Below are 19,585 nucleotides of genomic sequence, written 5' to 3'. Positions count from 1 at the left end.
GTAGAAATATAAATTGATATTACACATGCAAATTTAATATTCTCGAGTTTTATTTACCTTGGTATACCTTACAATCCTGAACTAGGTACCGTGTATAATCGTGTACAGGTAATGTACAAACATTACATCATAAGAATTAAAAAAATGTTTGAGTTGGACAACCCTCATCAAATTGGGGTAAGTGTGAAAAATAGATTCTCAGAATAACAATTCTCATAAATTTCCATTAAAATCGCTCAAGCCGTTTCGGAGAAGAATGGTAAGTAACATTGTGACTCGAAATTTTATAGAGATATCGTTATTGGTAATCGTAGTTTATCGCCAAATCTTGCGCCTTATGGATCTGTGTCTTTCACCGGGGAACAAAGTTTGAGTGGAACTCGTAATAATGAAAAATCCATACAAGTAGGCAAAAACATCGGATGTTGTATGTTTTATTATAGTTTATCTACAACAGAATAATTACATATTTCAATATTTTGTCAGGATATTTTAAATTTAGACGATTGAAAAAATGATTTTTTACATAAAAAAACAAGTGCATTTTGAAAAGTTACCGATTACCAAAAGTGGCAATAATATTCATATTCATATTCTTTATTGCAAGTCTTTTATTAATGAGAATGGTGTATTGGTGTCCTTTGCTTCCACGTTTAGAAACGTTATGAAAACAAGTTTAAGTGCTACGGTTAACTACTTGCTGTATAATTACGTCCATCATGACAGATATAATTTGACAAACTTTTATATACGTTTTCTTTATCATATAGGATAAAAGAAAATCGCTCAAATTTGATAAACAATAATAATAATAGACATATGATTGAGTAGCAAATCGGCCATCAGCCTATTTCGTAATATTTCTAAACGAGTAGTATTTATGTCAAGTCTGAAGCGCTTTTTCTTACCACTGTGCAAGAAAGATGCTTTTTGCTAAAATAACATAAATGAAGTGAAACAGTTAGTTTATCTCATTTAAATGATGTCAGGTGGTCTTATAGATAAAGTTTATATCGGTCTGGATAATGCGCCGGCCGCATTTGATATTAAAGGACGTATTTTGGGACCAGTAAGTTTCATACCTTTTGTGTATAATTTTTTTGCGTTGTACACTACAGAAAATAACTAAAAGTATATTTTTTCAGAATGGCACTAACTTAGAGTACATTCGATCAGAAACTGGTGTAGTTGCGGTTTTAAAAGGGGATAAAATAGAGCCACTGCATTTGGCTCTACATCACACAAGATCTGAAGCTCTAGCAGCTGCAAGGTCGCTCGCGCAGAATTTAATAGAGACTATAAGAGCTGAGTTGGCGCAATGGAGCGCTGCCCAAGCCGGGGGGCCGCCTCCGGCTCTGAACGTGCCGCCGCCGACGCTGACGACGACGAGCGCGGCGCCGCCCGTGCCGCCGCCCGCGGTCACGGCGGCGCTGTCCACGCCGCCCACGCTCACGTCGGCCGCGCACCCCACCGTCATGCCGCCCGTCGTCAGCGTGGCGCCCGCCACCGCGCCACTCATGACGGTCCGCCAGCCTACCATGCTACAGCTCCTGCAGCCTCAGCAGCAATATGTACTGAACCAAGAAAATGGGCAGCTAATACCTATAGTACAACCTGGAGTACAAGTTTCTAATACTAATTTTACATCTTTACCCTTAGCTCAGACGTTAAATTTACAGCAGCCTAACTTTGGGACACAGATTGTAGATATATCTAGTATGCAGCCAGTGAATGTGACTCAGTTGAGGCTGAGCGGGGTGCCTTCTTCTATGTCAATGATCCTGCCTAATGGGCTTTCATTTCCTCAAGCCAGTTTGTCTACCTCAGACAGTACAACTGTGAGCACAGCTACATCTACACCTGTGGTATGTGCAGCTCAGAGCACAAATTCTTCACAAAAGATCCTGTACAGTACTGATAAAGGGGATAAGGATTTGAAGTATCACATACAAGGAGCTGACACAGTACAGTGGACAGTGCCTGGCTCTCAAACTATGTTGATCCCATATCAACAGCTGCAAGACTTAGCATCAGGCCAGCAGGGCCTGGCCAATCTACAGCCTCAACAATTTGTTTCAGTGAGTATGCTTTTTAATAAGCTTTATGCTTTATAAGAACAACATTACCTTTATAGATTTCTAACAGTGTAGTAACTTATGAAGGTCTTTAAATAAGGATCAATTTTACTTCCATTTTTATAATTCAACGTTTGTTTATGAGTAACTCACTCTTCATGTTATTAATTTATTCAATTGAATATTTACAGATAGCTCCTGCGGGAAGTCTCCCACAAACATCTCTACCTCTGACGGCAACTCAGTTGCAGCAGCTACAAGCCACTGGCACCTTCATGCAGCTAAACCAGAAGGTACTGTATCAAATCAATCTATATAATTGTTCTTACTTGATTGAGGTTTAAATAGACTAGTATATCAATCATATTTGTAGATACTTTATTATTTATCTAAGTTTAACTGACAACTTATACAAGATGATTGCGACTTGAGACAACTTATAGAAGATTAAGATTTTTATTGTTTTAAACGATTTTATATCCAATTGACGTGTCCAAAAGTGTCTAGTACTTAAGACATAACATTTAATATTTTCCCAACAGCCAATAGCCAGCAGTGGTTCGTTAATAAACATTATATCGACGGGCCAAGCGTCATCACCACAAATTATATCTGTGAGCACGGTTTTATTATGGCACATACTAATATGTTGCTTGTCACAAGCCTTCGGTGTTTGGTTACAGGGTTTTATGTTCACAGATTATAGTAATTCCTTTAATTTAGCAACCTCATTGCATCTTATGTGCGTTATTCTATGTTAACCTTTCATTTTGCAGGTTTTTGCTAGTTTTACTTCTTTGTTTAATCACTTTTTTCAGTGGTACAGCTAGGCAGTAGCTTCTTTCCTTAATAGTTTCAATTTAGTAAACCACTTGATGTCTACCACCACGATTCTAATTACAAAATGGAACTCACATAGCCCGAAAAATTCTGGCAAATTTTAGAATAAAAAAAACTGAAATAATATTTGTAACAAACCAGAAGCCATAGTTTTACCACTGAGGAACTCATTTGCTTTGTTAATTTTCATGTTTTCCAACTCATCTTTTTAAACCTATTAATCAAATAACAATTGCTTTCGTCCATTAGTGTTCCTTTTTCTCACATTTTCAGTATTCTATAACTATTCAATTACTTTTCAGAACACATCAACACCTTCAAAAAGTGTCAGTCAGGAGTCTCGAGGGCAGAAGAGGTTGTCTGATGGGACTCCAAGTCAATTGCAGCTAAGGCCTATAGCTCCCGCTGGGTATGTCTTTACGAAGTTTATAAAGTATTTAAGTTTAAATGTAATGTTAATTTCTTTTCAGGGTCCCTAAATGGAAAACATATTTAATATTATCTATAAAATAGAAAAACTCCTAAAGAGTAGATAAATCATTATGTTGTATTAAAGAGTCAGTATGCCCAAAATACGAAATATCTAAAAGATTTTAGTTTTGGTCATAATGGAAAAGAATTAATTTTCTGTCTTCTTAAAGAATTTTTGTGCAATTGGCGTTACAAAATGCTGTTCTTATACATTGTTGCAAAAATTAATATCTTCATAGATATCCAAATGACACTACATAAACACGATGAACAAAAAAGATTTGTAGATCATTTACACGCGCTTGTAAGAAACATTAAAAACATATATTGAGTAGGTACTCAAATAAGTTATCATCAGGATAGTAAGGAATTATTTCTCTAAATCCTTCATTAGAAATAGCTTCGGGAAGACCTGGGCATGCAAGATAGGATGTATTCTTCCAAAGTTCAAACGCCTTACAAACTTAGCAACCCATCTTCCATCATCATGATTGAGCATAGGTTGATAAAGCACCGTGTTGATTAGTGACTTTACTTCCTTGCATTAATCGATAGTAATTTCTTTAAATCAGTGTACATTTTGGCACCGTACTAAGGCTTCCAGCCATCATTATCTGTCCTTTACAATACGATGCTTTATGAACTCTTTTCTACCCTGGGAAAGGAATAGTTTCACCAGACTCTTACTCGGACAACCGGGTATTCTAGCTAGCCAACTGTTACTCAATTATCCAACACCGTCGGGACTGGATGCTGACCCCAAAACGAGAATCCGAGAATTTGAAGATGTTAACAAAGTGTTGTGTGTACTTATCTTTTCATATTGTGGGTGTGTTGTGGTGATGCCGCAGGTCGCATGTCAGCCATGACAAGAGCTCGACGAGAGAGTCGCGAACCTGGACAGCGGCACCAGGTACTGAGAAGACCTAAACTGTATTTTGCGCGAGGTGCCTTGATTAGAAATTGCCATACTTTTTATGCCACTCAGCGTTTACTACGACCCTAGTGGGACGTAGGCCGCTCCAATATTACTTGTTTTCTTGGCACTGCGTAATTAGCAACGTTCAGTTATAATGTAGCAATTTTATATTTTAAAAGCGTATATTGCGCATTGTAGTAATGCTGTTTTAAGCGATTATCTTTTTGGGCTTTTGCGTTTAGCCGATCGTTTAAATGACGAGTCTTTTAATAGATCACGCAATTGGCGACGGAGTTTCAAGTAAAGAAAGTTTGCGTAGATAGCATTAAAGCGCACCTACATATCTCGGTGCAGTTTGCGGAGTATGATTATTATTAAAGTAATCAAGTCATCTCGCGTTTTTTTTATATAACTGTGATCTTGCCCATGCGTATTTTTGTATAACGCATTTAGTTCTACCCTTGATGTATGTTTTGCATGTTATTTTTTCATTGAAGATCCTTTCAAGTATCAAGAAAATGTGGTATGATCCTACGGGGGTGGCGATAAGATCGACCGATTTTTTGAATATTGAATAGGTCACAGACGATGCCGTAGAAGGAGGAAAGGAAAACCTATGCCGTATGCATGCAATATGACGACCATAGCTGATAACTATACATTTTCAGCAACGTTTCAGAACGAGACATCGACGTAAGTGGCTGTTCTGTGCTGCTGATACTGCTGCCAATTAGTTTGAATAGCTATTTAGTTACCGTTGTTCTTATGTACATCCCTTTAGGTACCGCGAATGTCGTGTCTGGTTTTCGTCGTTGTTGAGGTCAAGAAGAAAAGTCAGTGTTAGATTAACACTTTTTACCTACAGGAAATTTTAAAATGTGCCTATTGCGTCATCATTCCAGTATGTAATTTGTTTTCTAGAAAAACAAGAGCGTTTTGCATGTTTATGGTATTTGAGTAATTAGCATATGTTTTGACTTCCATAAAATCCATTTCTCGTAAAAAAATGCATGTTAGGTTTGATAGAATTTGCGTAGTCGAACCATCATTATGACATAAATTTGGAAGCTTGTGAATGTTATTTACTTCCTGAAACATAATCGCCTGGACCGGTTTTGGTGAAATTGTATCCCCTTGATATATTTTTTCTCAATTAGTAGTATGGCGAGTAACATACAGTCTTCAAAACGGTTTTTTGCAGTTGTTTTTACAAAAAAGCTACTTTCGCTGTGCACCGTGCATACCGAAATTCTTTTCGCGTAGTAACGGGAAAGCTAGCAGTCTATTTTACTTCTAGCACATATTGACAGCGTAATTATTGGAAAACCGTAAATCCATTTTTTGGCGTGATTTTCATTCGTTTCCGGTTTTTTTTCTTTTACAGAGAAGGTCGGAGTATTCTGTAGATTGCTATTATAAGGTTTTTGTTTCTGCGAGAGCAGTGTCCGATGCCAGATTATTTTTTGCGATGGCGCTTCGCTTTAACTAATTTTCGATTTTTTGGAACATGGAACCTGTTTGAGCAAGTGCGTCGTTTCGATTGATTCCATAATATTTATCTTGGTATGCTGGGCGATTTATAATATAATGCGTTTGGCTAACTGCGTATTCGACCAGGTCGAATGTTTCAAGAAACAAAACTTAATTAAATTGCACTGAGCGTCGTTATTTTCAAATGCACTCTGCATAAATAGTTCTCTTTGCATTTTGACAGCAATCTTCCTCTGCGGTAACCGAACGAAAAACTTCAAAACCATCCTCGGAGACGAAAACATAATCCTTAAAACTTAAACCATAAGATTTATTGTCCTTTGCAGAATTTTTCCAGCGTCTAACAACGGCAAGATATTATACTGAGTCCAGTGGATTATTCAACCAGTGTAAGAGATAGAGGATAGTTTTTTATAACAACTATATTTAACCTACGCTAGGCGTTCATATCTGTTGCAATCGCGTAATTGTGAAAATTTGCTTTTAATACTAATTTGCGTAAATATTTTGCTTGGATTATGGATTAACCCTACTGGCATATACTGGCAGCTTGGTTTCGATCGTGTGCTCGTATATGACTTGAAAACCAAACTTGGCCTTGAACACGCGGTCACAAGTAGCGCAGTAGAGTTGTCCTTGCGCATTGTAGGTGTAATTGTAGGAGGGCTTGGGTCGGGATTTTCGGAGCTGGCGTTTGGCGTCTATCCCTAATATTATTTGATGTATTGAAGCGACCAGAGACTGCAGTTTTCTTCAAGGATACACTTATATATTAAACTGTTAAATATGTTTTTAAGAAACTCAGCGATGAAAAAAATTATTTTCCCAAATTATTGAACCTTTTAGTTTTCGAGCAAAAAAAAATCAAGGCCAGCTTAAGAGTGCAGAACATTACTACTAATTATTCACTAATTAAAACAGTTCATTTCAGTCCCAGTGATTGGAGACATCGTCACTTGCATAGCGTTTATAAATCAACACAAGCATAATTTTGATATTTAAGTATTATGCGTAGAACTGCAAAGCGGAAATATTTTAATTAATTTATATTACAACACTATATTGTTCTACAGCTAAGGACAACACTATAGTCAGCATGGGGATGAAGATTAACCCGGCACACGGGACTATCATACAAGTGTCATCAGGACAACAGACAAAGTAAGAAATTAACATATACTCATATGCTCGTCTGTTCGTATGAGCTAGTAGCCAAAACTTTCTTCTCCAACATGAAAACTTTCAAAATTCCACCTCTTTGTGAACACAAATTACCCATTTTCATAAGTTCATTTCGTTCTTCAGTGTCTCAGGAGCGACGATGGGACAAGACGGCACAGGAATGTACATTCGCCAGATCGATAGAAACGCGATACAGATCCAGACTAGCAAAGACGGACAGAAGCAAGACCTCAGTAAAGTCCAGAACACCGCTCAGAACGTTCAGATGATCACAGTACCGCAGGGGATGACAGTGTTGCAGAACCCGCTTAATATCAGTCAGATGCCGACAGTACTTGGTCAACCAAACAGTCAAGTGTACATGATACCTGCTAATCACCCGAATTTAATGCAGAGTGCATTACCGCCAGGCTTCCAGCAAGTTCTCCAGCCCGGACAGAACGTGACTGTCATGCAGCCCAACCAGCTTGGCATGACGGGCGGCGTTCAGTACAACATGCCGCTCATGCCCATGAACATGCCCGCCACCTCACAGTACATGCCCACCGGCATCAACCTGAACACGCAGCTATCCGCACAGCAACTTAACGCAGCTCTCGCCGGACATCAGTTAAACCCTAATCTCGGCACTATACCGATAGTCCAAGCTCCCCCACCTTCCTCTCCCCTGACCAATCCTGGACAAACTATTCCTGTGTCCCAGCCGCCACCGGTCCACCAATTAGTACCGAATTCTTTCCTTACTCCCACTTCGCAATATGCAGGTATGCCCCAACAGTATATGATGCAAGGCAGCTCAGGCACCATAACAGTACCTACAAACAACCCTAACGTCCAGTACACTATTCCGGCTAGTCAGGCCACCTCAAACAATGGTAACGGGCAGTCTACCCCTTCAGAAACAGACACAAACGGAGCCAACGGTCAGACAAACTATATTACATCTTCATCTCAAGAAAACGGGTATACAATGACAGGTGCAGTCCAAAACCAGCAGAGTTTCACGCCTGACGGCCAAGCTACGCAAACAACAGGTTTTACAGCAACCAATCAGGCTGGGACGCCGACTTACGGGTCATCTAACGGCAGCCAGAGCGCGACTTATAACGTGAGTCAGACATCAACTACACAGCCTCCGCCTACCTACAACCCTGCAAACGGTTCAAATCCTAATTCTAATCAGAGTTACGCGTCATCGAGCACACCCAGCTCTCAGAACTCTCAGTCTAACTTCTCTCCGTCGACGACGCCAGCGCCAAACCAGACGTACCCAAATCCGGGCCTGCCAAACATGCCGAACGTGGCGTTCCCACCGAACCAGAGCCCGCAGAACCCGTACCCTAACGCTACGGGGCAGAACTTGGCGGCGTACGCCAGCAACCAGTACCAGTACACGAGCCGGCCGTGGTTCCGCGCGCGCTACGGGTCCCCGCAGGGCTCGCCCTACCCCGGGGGCGCGGGCCCGCCCGCCGGGCCCCCGCTCCCCGTGCCACCCCCGACCCCCAACTACAACTACTGGCCGGACAGCTGAGACCTGGAAAGTATTATTGGGACAGAATTTGACCAGTGATAACAATGAAATAGTGATAAGAGAGACTGCTTTATAAAATATACATTTATGAAATGTAAAGAAATCATATTTAGTAAGTTTAATTAGATGAAATAATGAGTATTTCTTATATTTCTCGTTTTATTGTAAAATATGAAAACTGTATTATTACTAAAATGTGTAAATGTGACTGCTAATAATGTGTATGAAAATTATACTTTTTACTTAACAATGTGCTAATGAGTTCGATCCCTGATATTTTTGGCGTGGTTGCTTGATAACTGACACGAACTTTAGGCAGTCGCCTTATGACTATGTATCTAGAATATATTATAATGAAAGGCAGAAAGGGGCACTTCAGAAAGGGACACTTGACTAAATAAAAGCAAATGAAGCAATGAACCAAAAAAGTTATATCCATAAACTATTAAACTCTTTCAAACAAAGTCATAACTCTTTTGCCTCAATGTCATTTTGAAAGTTCCTTACATCAATCTAAAAATTGTTAACATCTTGAGTTTTTATTGAATCCTTTATTTACTCGCAAACGAAGCCATGAATACCGACAATCGTTATCCAGTTACAGCTTCTCTTTTCATGTTGAAAGAAATAAAGCATAGGCAGGAACAAGTGAACCGGGGATACCAGCTCCTGAAACGTAAAGCCGAGGCACTACGCATGAGAGGCAGGCAGGCGGCCTCAGAACTGGCCTCAACTCAGGCCATTTTGGGCCACACGCTTAGGGAGGCTTACATATCGTTGGCGGCCATAAAGTTTACTAATGGGGAATCAAATGCTTTAGTCCTTGAGAATATTGGTCAGGTAAGATTTTTACTCTAGGCTTCAGAACATGTAGATATCGATTTCCCTTCATTAACTTCAGAATAAAATCAATAACCACTTTCTATCTAAAATTCTTGTTATCTTTAAACTGACGCTGTTTTTTTACATTGGAAGTCAAGATAGTATTCCTAAACAGGCCCAAGTCCGAGTTCTTCGTATACCTGAAAATATATCAGGAGTTTCCACGGTCTGCCTTCAAGCTCTAGAGGAGACGGTTGGTATCGGCGACACTTTCCGGTACGCGGGTCTTGGTGCCGGCGGACACCGCACCGGGGAAGCCAAGAAAGCCTTCAGAGAGGCCGTCCGAATACTCATTAAGTTTGCCTCACTGAGGAACACTTGTATACTACTTGATGAATCTATAAGAACCACTTTGAGGTAGATTTTGCATTTTAATTTATTACAAGATAAAATTTTCGTTTACTGGAATAAACCTAGTCCCGGTTTCCATTGATAAGAGCTATCTATATCGGTTATTTTACCTTTTAAATACTTCAACTCAAGATCTTCTCTAAAAAATGAAGGGCTTCTTTACTGTTTTGAATATTAATTAAGAAGCTACAAATTTTTTCAGAAAGGTGAACGGAATTGAGAAAGTTATAATGCCAAAGTTACGTAACACTGAAAATTATATCTTGACGGAAATGGATGAACGGGTAAATAATTACTTATTATAAACATGGTAAGATCAGCCTGCAAGGGTACGAGCTCTCAGTTTTCCATAAGTGGAAAACATAGGTATCTACTTAAGTACTTCGCACAAATATAAATGATGTTTTTATATTAACTTTTCTATCAGGAAAGGGAAGAATTTCATCGCTTGAAAATGGTAAAAGCTAAGAAGATTCGAAGCCAAGCCCGCGCAAAATTACGTCAAGATACCAAAGACGGCGGTGCTGGCGAATCCACCGGCATGTACCATTTCAACATGGGCGTAGCCAGGGTTAGGCAAATGGGGCTTTTGCTGGAACTCTTGGAAAAGTTCAAATTTTTGGACCTTTTTTTACCACAAGACTTGCTTCGTTGTTTTGGCCCTCTAAATAGCTTTGCCATCCCTGAAGTAATCCTGGTTACGCCGAAATTCGATAACATAACAATATTTTCATGTTAAAGCTACGGATACGCTAGAGGAAAAATGGAGCAACATGTTCCTCAACAACTACGTGGAATGTGCCGAGATACATGTCGCGGAACATTTTGTCGACCACACTTTTCAAGATTTATAGAAATATCGCCCGAGGAGGTTGTGGCTATTAGTGCTGCGTACACTGCGACTACACTCGGTGACAAATGGCGCAACAATGATGCAGGACACGAGCGCCCGCTCTTGAGGCGGGAGCAAGCAACATGCCCCTTGTCACGTAAAATGTTGTGGGTCATGTTGCAGGACAAAATCTTCCCTAATGTATCTGGGGCTTAATGGTTAATGACCAACTAAAACTTCAATAATACCCAAGTGTTTATTTGCGCGGTTCGAACCCCAAATACACTCTAAGTCTAACAGAATTCATTCTTGCAGAAATTGTCGCCGCAACTGCAGTGTTGCCCGTTAGCACTCGGTCCGTAGAGTGCTTTACCAGCATTCTGACTTGCAGGTCTTCGCTCTCCTCTACCACGGACTCTGGAGACTTCAACAAGCCCATTTGTTATCCCCACAATTGGGATGACGACGATTTATTGTTTTAAAATGTGACTTGTAAGATGTTTGGGTATACTGTTTTGTTTGTGTGTATGTGTTTTTGCTCGTTATAATAATGTGTAAAAAGTCCAATACTGCTTTTATTTTGACGTTTGAGTATTTATTTATTTTTTTATATAGCCTACTGACTGGGTCCCACTGCAAGGCAAAGGCCTCCCCCAAATCCATCCACGATTCTCTGTTCTGGGCCTCATGGAGTATGTATAACATAATAATGAACTATAGTTACAACCGGGTAAAGCTGGGTCTTTGAAATACTATTTTTTGCTAAGAAAGATTCGGATGAAAAAATTTAGTCGAGAGTCAGACCCATATCTCCTCACCGTGCCTTCCATACAAAAAGACCATAATAAGAGGAAGCATTAATGGATCGCAATAATTCAACCATTAATATATATTCGAAGAGCTACTTTAATAAATTCATCATAATGGTTCATACTTTAAATAATGGCAAAACAATCTACAAAACCCAACCGTCGTCCAGCCTTTCTTCCATAGGCTTAGTGAAGTATTGGCACCTCCGGAATTTCTCCAAAATTTCACCCTGCAATCAATCGACGAGGAAATTATTTTTCAGATTTGATAAATCAACAGTTTATTTGATCATCTATAGCTTATTTATTAACACGATTTAAAAACTCATCCCCGTACTAGCCAAAAAATGGTGTTAGTGTTAGAGCGTACGTACTTACCGGACCCGTTTTTGAAATGGTCTCGCTGTAAAATGTAATGGCGCTTGAACCAGTACCGTACAACGGATATTTTAGATGCATCTGCAAAGAATAAGATAATTATTGCCTCGTGGTTCGATAGTCCATAGGATTGGCCGCGCCAGAGCCGCGGGCAAAGTTATTAAAAAGTAGCTTAATTAAGTACCAGTATCCATAAAAGCGTAATGGAGCTATAACTCACACAAACATCTACTTAACACACGAAAAGGCTTACATTTCTATCCGCAGTAACTTCCAAGTTTCGCGGTTCAAAACTATCCTTTACATAATTAGCGTCATACTCGGAACAATATTCAGATACGGGCTGAGATGTGGCCAACTCTTCAATAACTTCATCCAACATCTGCTCCCAGAAGAAATCTGTGAGCATTCTTTTACGGATACCTGGAAATTTAATTTTTATTTTATATTGTTTGTAGAATATAAACAAGCCTAGGGGCTATTATTACTACTTTGAATTATCTTAAATAGTCATTTATACCTTCCGCTCGATGCGCTTTCTTAGGAGTTTTATAGTTGTGGCGCATTTCGCTGCCCTTCCCGGGTGGCTCCCGGCCATCCTGTAAGATCCATGGTCGGCTAAAATTCTTCCCTTTACCATACGATGAGGGTTCCACAGGAACTTTAGGGTTGAGTATAATTCGCTCAAGTGGCCTTATTTTCAATGTTTCCTCTTCATTTGCTGGTTCTGGAATATCCGCTTGAACGCCTGCTTCGGTGGCCCCAGCCTCCATTGTTAGAGATTTTAAAAAATTGTAAGATTTTATTAAAAAGCTGGTAACGAAAAGATGTGACAAGTATTTTATTGTTGCCACGGGAACCGAAAGTTTTTTTCATCGATTTCGGGAGAAATCTATCAGTGTTTAAAGGCTAGTAAACATTTTGTAAGCTGTTGATATTGGATAATATCCTGGTAACCTTTTTATTTCAGTAGCGCCGTTGATTTCAGTAAAATTTAATTACTTCGTAATATTCGTATAATTTGATTACTTCGTAATATTGTATTAACATACAAGAGAAAAGGCACTGACTGGTACTAAACGTGAACTATGAAATAAAATACAATACATGCCATTTTCAGTCAGCTGTTAATCGATTCTGATTGCTGTCAGTTAAAGTGTCAAGTAAAGTCAGTCAAAAATGGCTGACGCCTTCTCGTTAGTCCGTAAACAAGATTTGCCCCCTCCGGGGGGCTATAAACCCATCCCTTTCAAAAGAATACCCGCAAAAACATACTTCAGCGGTAAGTGTAAAAATTGTTTTCAAAAAATTATATTGTAAACACATATAACAGATTATGTAACTGAAGTTTATAGGTTAGGTTAGTTTGTTTTAAAATTGCGAATTAGGGCAAATTTAATCCTTAATATATGAATACAGGTTACTTGTCTGTTTAATGATTAATTAATGTAATGATATCATACATTTAGTTTCTAACCCCCCATAAAAACCTTCGCCTTGTTATGATGATGACCTCTGTTTTGTCACATCTACAAAGTTGGTAATATGATCTAAATTGTAAGTTATTTTTTACATTTTAGTAATCTGTCTGTTTTACAACCACTAGTTTCATATATTATTATTAAAGTGTGTGTACTGTGTAGGTACTTAGACATATTTAACGGGATCGCGCGACTAATTTCGGAACTCTTGTAAACTATTGTTTCAGAGTATAATAATAATATGATTTATGAATTCCAGGGTATGCAATGTTTGCGGGCTATATCGGCATCACAGCCGCCGCCATGTATCTCTACAGCATTAACTATAAACAAATTAAGAAGGATCAGATTGAGATGCGCTCAGCCAAGATGGCTATCTACCCAATGTTGCTGGCGGAGAGGGACAGGGCATACCTGAAGCAGCTCCGTAAGAACCGTGACGTTGAGACTGAACTCATGAAGAATGTGCCTGGATGGCAGGTAATGTATAATTTACCCATTCACTCTTAACATTTGGGACTGGGGATGATATTGGTTTCCATATTTCCCTATTAAAATGTGTTTTAATTCAACCCTAGCAATGTCAGATTTGGAATGAGATATAACAAATGAGTAGGTGTTATAGCAGTATCTTCATACACATTTAAGTGAAAATAAAGGATTATATTTAATTCACTAATGTTTACAATTGAAATGGAATTAACTCAAATCTATTTCTATGTCCCTAAGTGGGTTAAAAGTAACTCAGATTAAAATAATCCCAAAACGTTTTGGACCTGACACCTTTTTTTATGTTATGTCATGTCAATCTCAAACGTAATAGACACACAAACCATTATAAACGTTCATAATTTAAAGCAGAATGGTTTGTATGCAACCTCATTGTCTTGCACTATTATGTGGCTTAATACAAACTATTAATTACATTTTCAGGTCGGCACCTACTTTGGTGAGAAGGTATACAAACTCCTTCCCGAAGACACCTTGGTTGACACCATCTTCCATGAGTACTACGCTCACAGCAGCTCTCGCGATTGGCACCAGCGCGCATACCTCAAGCTGCGCTCTTAAACATAGAGGCAAAGGCAAGGTGTTGGAGTCCAAACCTAGTGAATACATCATTTATGTGAATTGTTATTTACCTCTGCTTGTGAACAAAGTGCGGTACTGTGTATTTAGGAGATTTAAATTAATAAAGCGTAGCAAATATCTGGTAAGTTTCATTTGTTTGCTGTGATATTAACCTTGCCTCTTGAATCTAGCTCAAACAAAATCTGGTTTTTAAGTCAGTCATGCTTACTTCCTTGAGAATGCAGCAAAGAGCTGTAATTAAATTACTTTTTCACTGTCGAAATTGACCATGGATAAAATGAGGTTAAACAGCACTAAAACAAAAGTATTCTTTAATAAATCATTTATTACTTTCACCATTCAGTATACAAAATTGTAAACATAATTCTTATAAGTAATCTCTTCATGCATCAAATATCAACATTGATTTAATGATACAACACCATGTTAATCAATAAATCAATGAGAAAATTCAAATAAATATTTAATCTCCAATAGTGTAAAAATTATGACATTTGCAAATAATATGCGTATTTAATCTCGCCTTAGCACATACACCAAATTAATGTACAATTATTACACCTATTTAAGAATGTCCTACAGGACTATAGCTGTCTAGTCAACCTACACCCTTAGGACTTAACCCTAACCATAACATGTATCTTACCACCTTTATATCATAAATGTCATGTAATGAGAGAAAAATGTGGCAAATCTTATCTAATGACTTGTGACCAAAAAAATAATTCCATTATTTCATATTTAATAAATGCATTTGAATAAGTAACGAAAACAAAAATTGTTAAAGTTGTAAAGGAACTAAATAGCTGCCTTGTTGCTTGTTAGAATATATTACGTAATACCATAACACCTGATTTGTAATAAATATAAAAACAAGTAAAAACTACTTCACATATTTATCTAAGTTTTTTTTCATACACGAAACAACGCAAATATCGTACTCGAAGACTTCCAACAACACGTGCTTATTTACGAACATCTTGTAAGATATCGCAATAGTCACATGGAGACTAAAATCGTCAGGTACCAGACTTACATTGCCTCAAGTACAAAGAGCCAAAGTTTTAAGGCTAAAGGGATCACAAGACGAGCAATATTTACAAAGCTAGGGAACAGTGTGCGATATTTATTAAAGTGGATTTTATGGCTAAACTGTGTTGCCTTCTTTGGTCAGTAAAAAAATATAACATGTACTAGCTTTACCTCGCGGTGAAAATCAGTGGACTATTAATTGTAAGTTCCCCATCTATATAATATTTTTTTATTAATCTCAACCGAAACGGTTCATAAATGCCAGAATTGACGAGGTAACAATACCAAAATTTTATAAATTCAGTTTAAAAGAAGTTACGGTAAAAAAAATATAAAATAATACATGCAATTTATCCATGTTAAACAGAACACCAGTCTCATAAATTGGTGACAATATTATCAGTCTATTTTGACTTCTTAATAATAACCTTTGGCTTAAGTTTGATGGTTCTTAGTTTATGCATATGGCTCATTACGAAGTACATTCCAGGGAAGGTCAAGAAAAGTAAGTAGACTCTCAGGAAGTTTGGCATGTGGAAGGCGAAGTTCCATTCATTGGGTAAGGAATATGTAAACTTGCCTGTTTCTTCAAAGTATGGTATGTTCCGTAAGATTACTGTAGCTTCGCATAATATACCGAGGGGATAGAGAGGGATCCACATTGTGTACCGAAGCCAAGTCAGAATGTAGATTTCCTTCTTGTAAAGCTGAGATATGTAGTAAGGATACCTGAAATGAAATAAGGCTTATATTAGTAAATGTGGTATTTTATACATGGTGTGTTTGGAATGGTAGGTAGTACCAATAGCCAGAATGCTAATGATGTTTATTAGTATTGTTTACGAAATCCAAAGATCGTCGGATAAACGCTACTCTTATAGTCTTTATCATTTAATTAGATTTCTCAATTGAAATGCAAGTTAGCGGCCTACTTACAGAAGTTGTTTACCATTGAGTTTTTTTTTTAATTGCGGCAAATAAGCACAAGAAGAATTCGCATGGAGCCGAAAACAATAACAAAAAGCTTTAAGTTATTATTACCTGACGACTTCGATCATACTCCACATGACGAACAGGTAGAAGACCACCGGCTTCGTGTGCATGCGAGGTTCGGCCTCTATCATCGCGAACAGCACGAACGCTCGCCCGGACACTTGTAGGAACGGAACTAGGACACCGCCCTGGAGTAGAGAAGTATACAATGATTAGTTGTAAGGATCATGAGACATGACAAAGATCAAATAAAATTGCCTAATTGCAATGCGTAACTGTTTAGAAGCGATCGGGCTGATTATAAAGTTCATGACTGGTGACAAACTGCTGGATTTACCAACCAAATTCCGAAATTAGTTCGGCATCTTCAAGATTATCATGCGACTACATATTTAGTAAGAATAAATTCGCACGATTTATCTTGAATAACTCATTAATCTATTTAGCGTAAAAGAACGAATATGAGCATTACTTTGCAGGGCTATTGTCAGCAGGTTCAGATTGTCACTTCGACTTGGCACTAGCTTAATTTAACATTCCTTAATGAGTGGGAGACAATTTGGTTCATAATACTAAATATCTTTACTGCATTAGCATGTAGCTGGTGGGTTGTAATAAAGAATTACAGACACAATTTAGAACCCTAAATCCGTCACAGCACAGAATAACCACTTACCCTGGTATATCCAAACAGCGGGTGCATGACTTCAAGGTACTGCAGTAGCTGTAGGAACTTCATAGCAGGTCCCACATGCTCATAGGTGTCGGCCACGGAGTCATAGTCCAGTTTAGCGTAGCGGACAGCCATCACCATCAGTACATAGGTGTAGCCAATGAATTGGAATAGGTTGTATAGCTTCAGGTACACTTTCTTGAGGTCTTCTGTAACAAAAACAATTCATGTGATAAAAAAAAAATTGGCTTACTCTATATAAAATTATTAAAAAAGGTTAGTGAGGGATAAAATTGGGAGACCAGAATTTTAACTTTAGTAATAATGTATAATCAAAGATAATGTAGTATATTTTGAATTTGCATGGTTAGCAACCATGGCATAGTAATAGCAAAGCAATTAAAATTGATTAAATGATAAGAGATAATACTTGATAAGTAGTAGGAATGGCAACGAAAACTTGACTGTACTATAATTAATATACATGTGCCTTATAAAAAGCAAACCATTATACTATAATTCAATTGAAGTGAAGAGTAATGCACATTTTAATAGGTATTACTAGTGACAATAATGCATTGTTAATATAAACGTCTGGATTCATTGAACTTGTGATTATCACTTTGATCCTTAAGGACTGTTCCATTATACTTGCATTCTATTTATAAACAATGCAGTGTGTTTCACATAAGAATTAAATTTATGTAAAGTAGTTCAGGAGCTTACAAGAACATGTGATAAGTCATGGAGTGTCTTGCTGGTTCTTCTACATATGAGCTACCAAATAATTGAGAAGATATTGTTTATGCACTTCATAAATTGAATAGACTGACTTTGAAGCATGTAATGTCACAAACTCCAACCAGCACCAGTAGAGTTTGTACCAGGATTACTATAATTTGTTAATTCGTTATTTTGCCATTTAAGGTTGTAAGGTTCAATTAAAAACCTACAATTCAATGAATCAATCAAGTAAAGAGTAAAGAATGTTTTGTAAAATAAATGATCATACCTCTTCTGTAACCCATTTCCTCTTTGTGCAGCTTGTCATACATGCCAGGATAGTCTTTCATGACATCGCGTTTCTCCTCCTCACTGTCTAACCCATCTTCCGACTTCCACAGGTCAAAGTTTATCTGTATAATTAGACAATAGCTTAATTTAACTAATGATAATAATACAGGTTGGAGGAATATTTAAATTGACCATAGTATTTGTAGTAATACAAATTTTAACTATTTTAATTATGAGGAGAAATCAAGAGAATGCTGTTGAGGACGATTCTCTATGTAAATTAGAAGAGATCAGTCTCTAGGAGTGGCACCAATAGAAGGTATTATTATTGATGCTTTTTATCTTACTTTGAGCCAGGCAGGTTTCTGTGGCTGAGCGGTCAGTCGGGGCCACCAAGCAGGCTCAACCTTCTGCAGGACAATCTCCACTCTATTGTCAAATACACGGATGGTGGTAGGGTAATCATTTTCTATCTGAAAAATAAAAATATATTGTAAATCCTGAAGAAGTTCATTCAATTACTAGTGGTAGCGCATGGCTCCACCCACTTGCAATTTTGCTGTTTAGCATAGTCCTATTTTTTTTTTTAATTTGATTGTACCAATCTCCATTTTACTTTTAATTGTTCCAAGAACATGTGTGCAACGCTTCAGGTCTATTGGTTAAGTATTATTTGCATGAAAGTGTAACAAACAAACTTGCATTTACATTTATAATGTAAGCAGTACCCACTTAGGAAGATTAATTAAATATACTGATAAAAATCCGAAAATATAACTCTTTGTACAAGGTTGAAAAAATAAATGCCATTAATAATAATTGTCTAAATTATTTCTTGTACACAAGACATTAGTCACACTGTGGGAAAAAAAACTTAGCAAGAAGGATCAAAGTACAATAATTTAAGTAATTAAACCCCCTATCAATGATCAATTGATAACGGTGGCTAAAATTAGACAATTTATTTCGTGGATTTATAATAATATATTTGTTTGAACTTACTGTTTTTACACTGGAATATATATCTAAATTAAATTCATAGCGGCTTTCTCCGCGGGCTCCAACCCCGTGAGCCGCAAATTTAATATTATTTTCGAGAACTTTCACATCGGGCTTAACAACATTTTTTAAGTCTATCTTCAATGAAACCGCACTTTCAGTTTGTGCCCAGTAAACAAATGGGCTAGGAATAATCATTTTATCTGGTTCTCGCGTATACTACAATACGCCTTCTACCGATATGACCTATTTATAATCAATTATGTTCAAATTGATTTTGATTCAAAATAAAATTATTCGCGATCTGTCACATATCGGCAGACCAGCTGGCTGACCAGAAGCGATAGTTTAGCCACAGATTAAATAGGTACAACCGAATTTATTTCCTCAATTAAGGGGTAGACAATATTCTAACTATTAAAAGAAACTATTTAATTTTGAGTTAAATTACAATTATTAGGTACTTAAGACAGTACCGAATTAAATATTAGTTTGTTTGGTCTACTAAAATCATTGTTTTAATCTACTTTTAACTCGTAT

At 37.6% G+C, this 19,585-nt stretch overlaps 5 protein-coding genes across 7 annotated transcripts; 3 read left to right on the top strand and 2 right to left on the bottom strand.

Annotated features, from left to right (window-relative positions):
• Positions 1-888: 888 nt before the first annotated feature.
• Positions 889-8,757, top strand: LOC113493841 (mucin-5AC-like). Of its 3 annotated transcripts, XM_026871871.1 has the most exons (9): positions 889-1,069; positions 1,146-2,078; positions 2,267-2,368; positions 2,618-2,689; positions 3,218-3,324; positions 4,238-4,299; positions 6,123-6,185; positions 6,870-6,957; positions 7,102-8,757. In XM_026871871.1, exons 1-9 carry the CDS (start codon positions 980-982, stop codon positions 8,507-8,509), a joined length of 2,925 nt encoding a protein of 974 aa, XP_026727672.1. In that variant the 5' UTR covers positions 889-979; the 3' UTR covers positions 8,510-8,757. The 3 variants fall into 3 exon arrangements, with proteins under 3 accessions (XP_026727672.1, XP_026727674.1, XP_026727673.1); XM_026871873.1 differs by lacking the exon at positions 2,618-2,689; XM_026871872.1 differs by lacking the exon at positions 6,123-6,185.
• A 68-nt stretch (positions 8,758-8,825) lies between these two features.
• On the top strand, positions 8,826-11,145 carry LOC113493844 (V-type proton ATPase subunit D-like). The gene is made up of 5 exons (XM_026871875.1): positions 8,826-9,349; positions 9,507-9,748; positions 9,945-10,026; positions 10,170-10,281; positions 10,890-11,145. Exons 1-5 carry the CDS (start codon positions 9,083-9,085, stop codon positions 11,054-11,056), a joined length of 870 nt encoding a protein of 289 aa, XP_026727676.1. The 5' UTR covers positions 8,826-9,082; the 3' UTR covers positions 11,057-11,145.
• Positions 11,146-11,462: 317 nt separating this feature from the next.
• Positions 11,463-12,812, bottom strand: LOC113493845. The gene is made up of 4 exons (XM_026871877.1): positions 12,282-12,812; positions 12,015-12,184; positions 11,762-11,842; positions 11,463-11,613 (listed from the first exon to the last, which is right to left on the bottom strand). Exons 1-4 carry the CDS (start codon positions 12,532-12,534, stop codon positions 11,530-11,532), a joined length of 588 nt encoding a protein of 195 aa, XP_026727678.1. The 5' UTR covers positions 12,535-12,812; the 3' UTR covers positions 11,463-11,529.
• An 83-nt stretch (positions 12,813-12,895) lies between these two features.
• On the top strand, positions 12,896-14,439 carry LOC113493846 (NADH dehydrogenase [ubiquinone] 1 alpha subcomplex subunit 13). Its single transcript, XM_026871878.1, has 3 exons — positions 12,896-13,043; positions 13,502-13,722; positions 14,176-14,439. The coding sequence occupies exons 1-3, from the start codon at positions 12,941-12,943 to the stop codon at positions 14,311-14,313; spliced, it is 462 nt and encodes a 153-aa protein (XP_026727679.1). The 5' UTR covers positions 12,896-12,940; the 3' UTR covers positions 14,314-14,439.
• A 673-nt stretch (positions 14,440-15,112) lies between these two features.
• Positions 15,113-19,400, bottom strand: LOC113493843 (very-long-chain (3R)-3-hydroxyacyl-CoA dehydratase). Its single transcript, XM_026871874.1, has 6 exons — positions 19,049-19,400; positions 18,394-18,519; positions 18,045-18,168; positions 17,036-17,241; positions 16,408-16,547; positions 15,113-16,095 (listed from the first exon to the last, which is right to left on the bottom strand). The coding sequence occupies exons 1-6, from the start codon at positions 19,241-19,243 to the stop codon at positions 15,771-15,773; spliced, it is 1,116 nt and encodes a 371-aa protein (XP_026727675.1). The 5' UTR covers positions 19,244-19,400; the 3' UTR covers positions 15,113-15,770.
• Positions 19,401-19,585: the final 185 nt, after the last annotated feature.

Source organism: Trichoplusia ni, chromosome 5, assembly GCF_003590095.1.
Source record: "Trichoplusia ni isolate ovarian cell line Hi5 chromosome 5, tn1, whole genome shotgun sequence".
Classification (NCBI taxonomy): domain Eukaryota; kingdom Metazoa; phylum Arthropoda; class Insecta; order Lepidoptera; family Noctuidae; genus Trichoplusia; species Trichoplusia ni.
The sequence above is the reverse complement of the archived record's forward strand: the minus strand, read 5'-3'. Positions and strand labels throughout refer to the sequence as shown.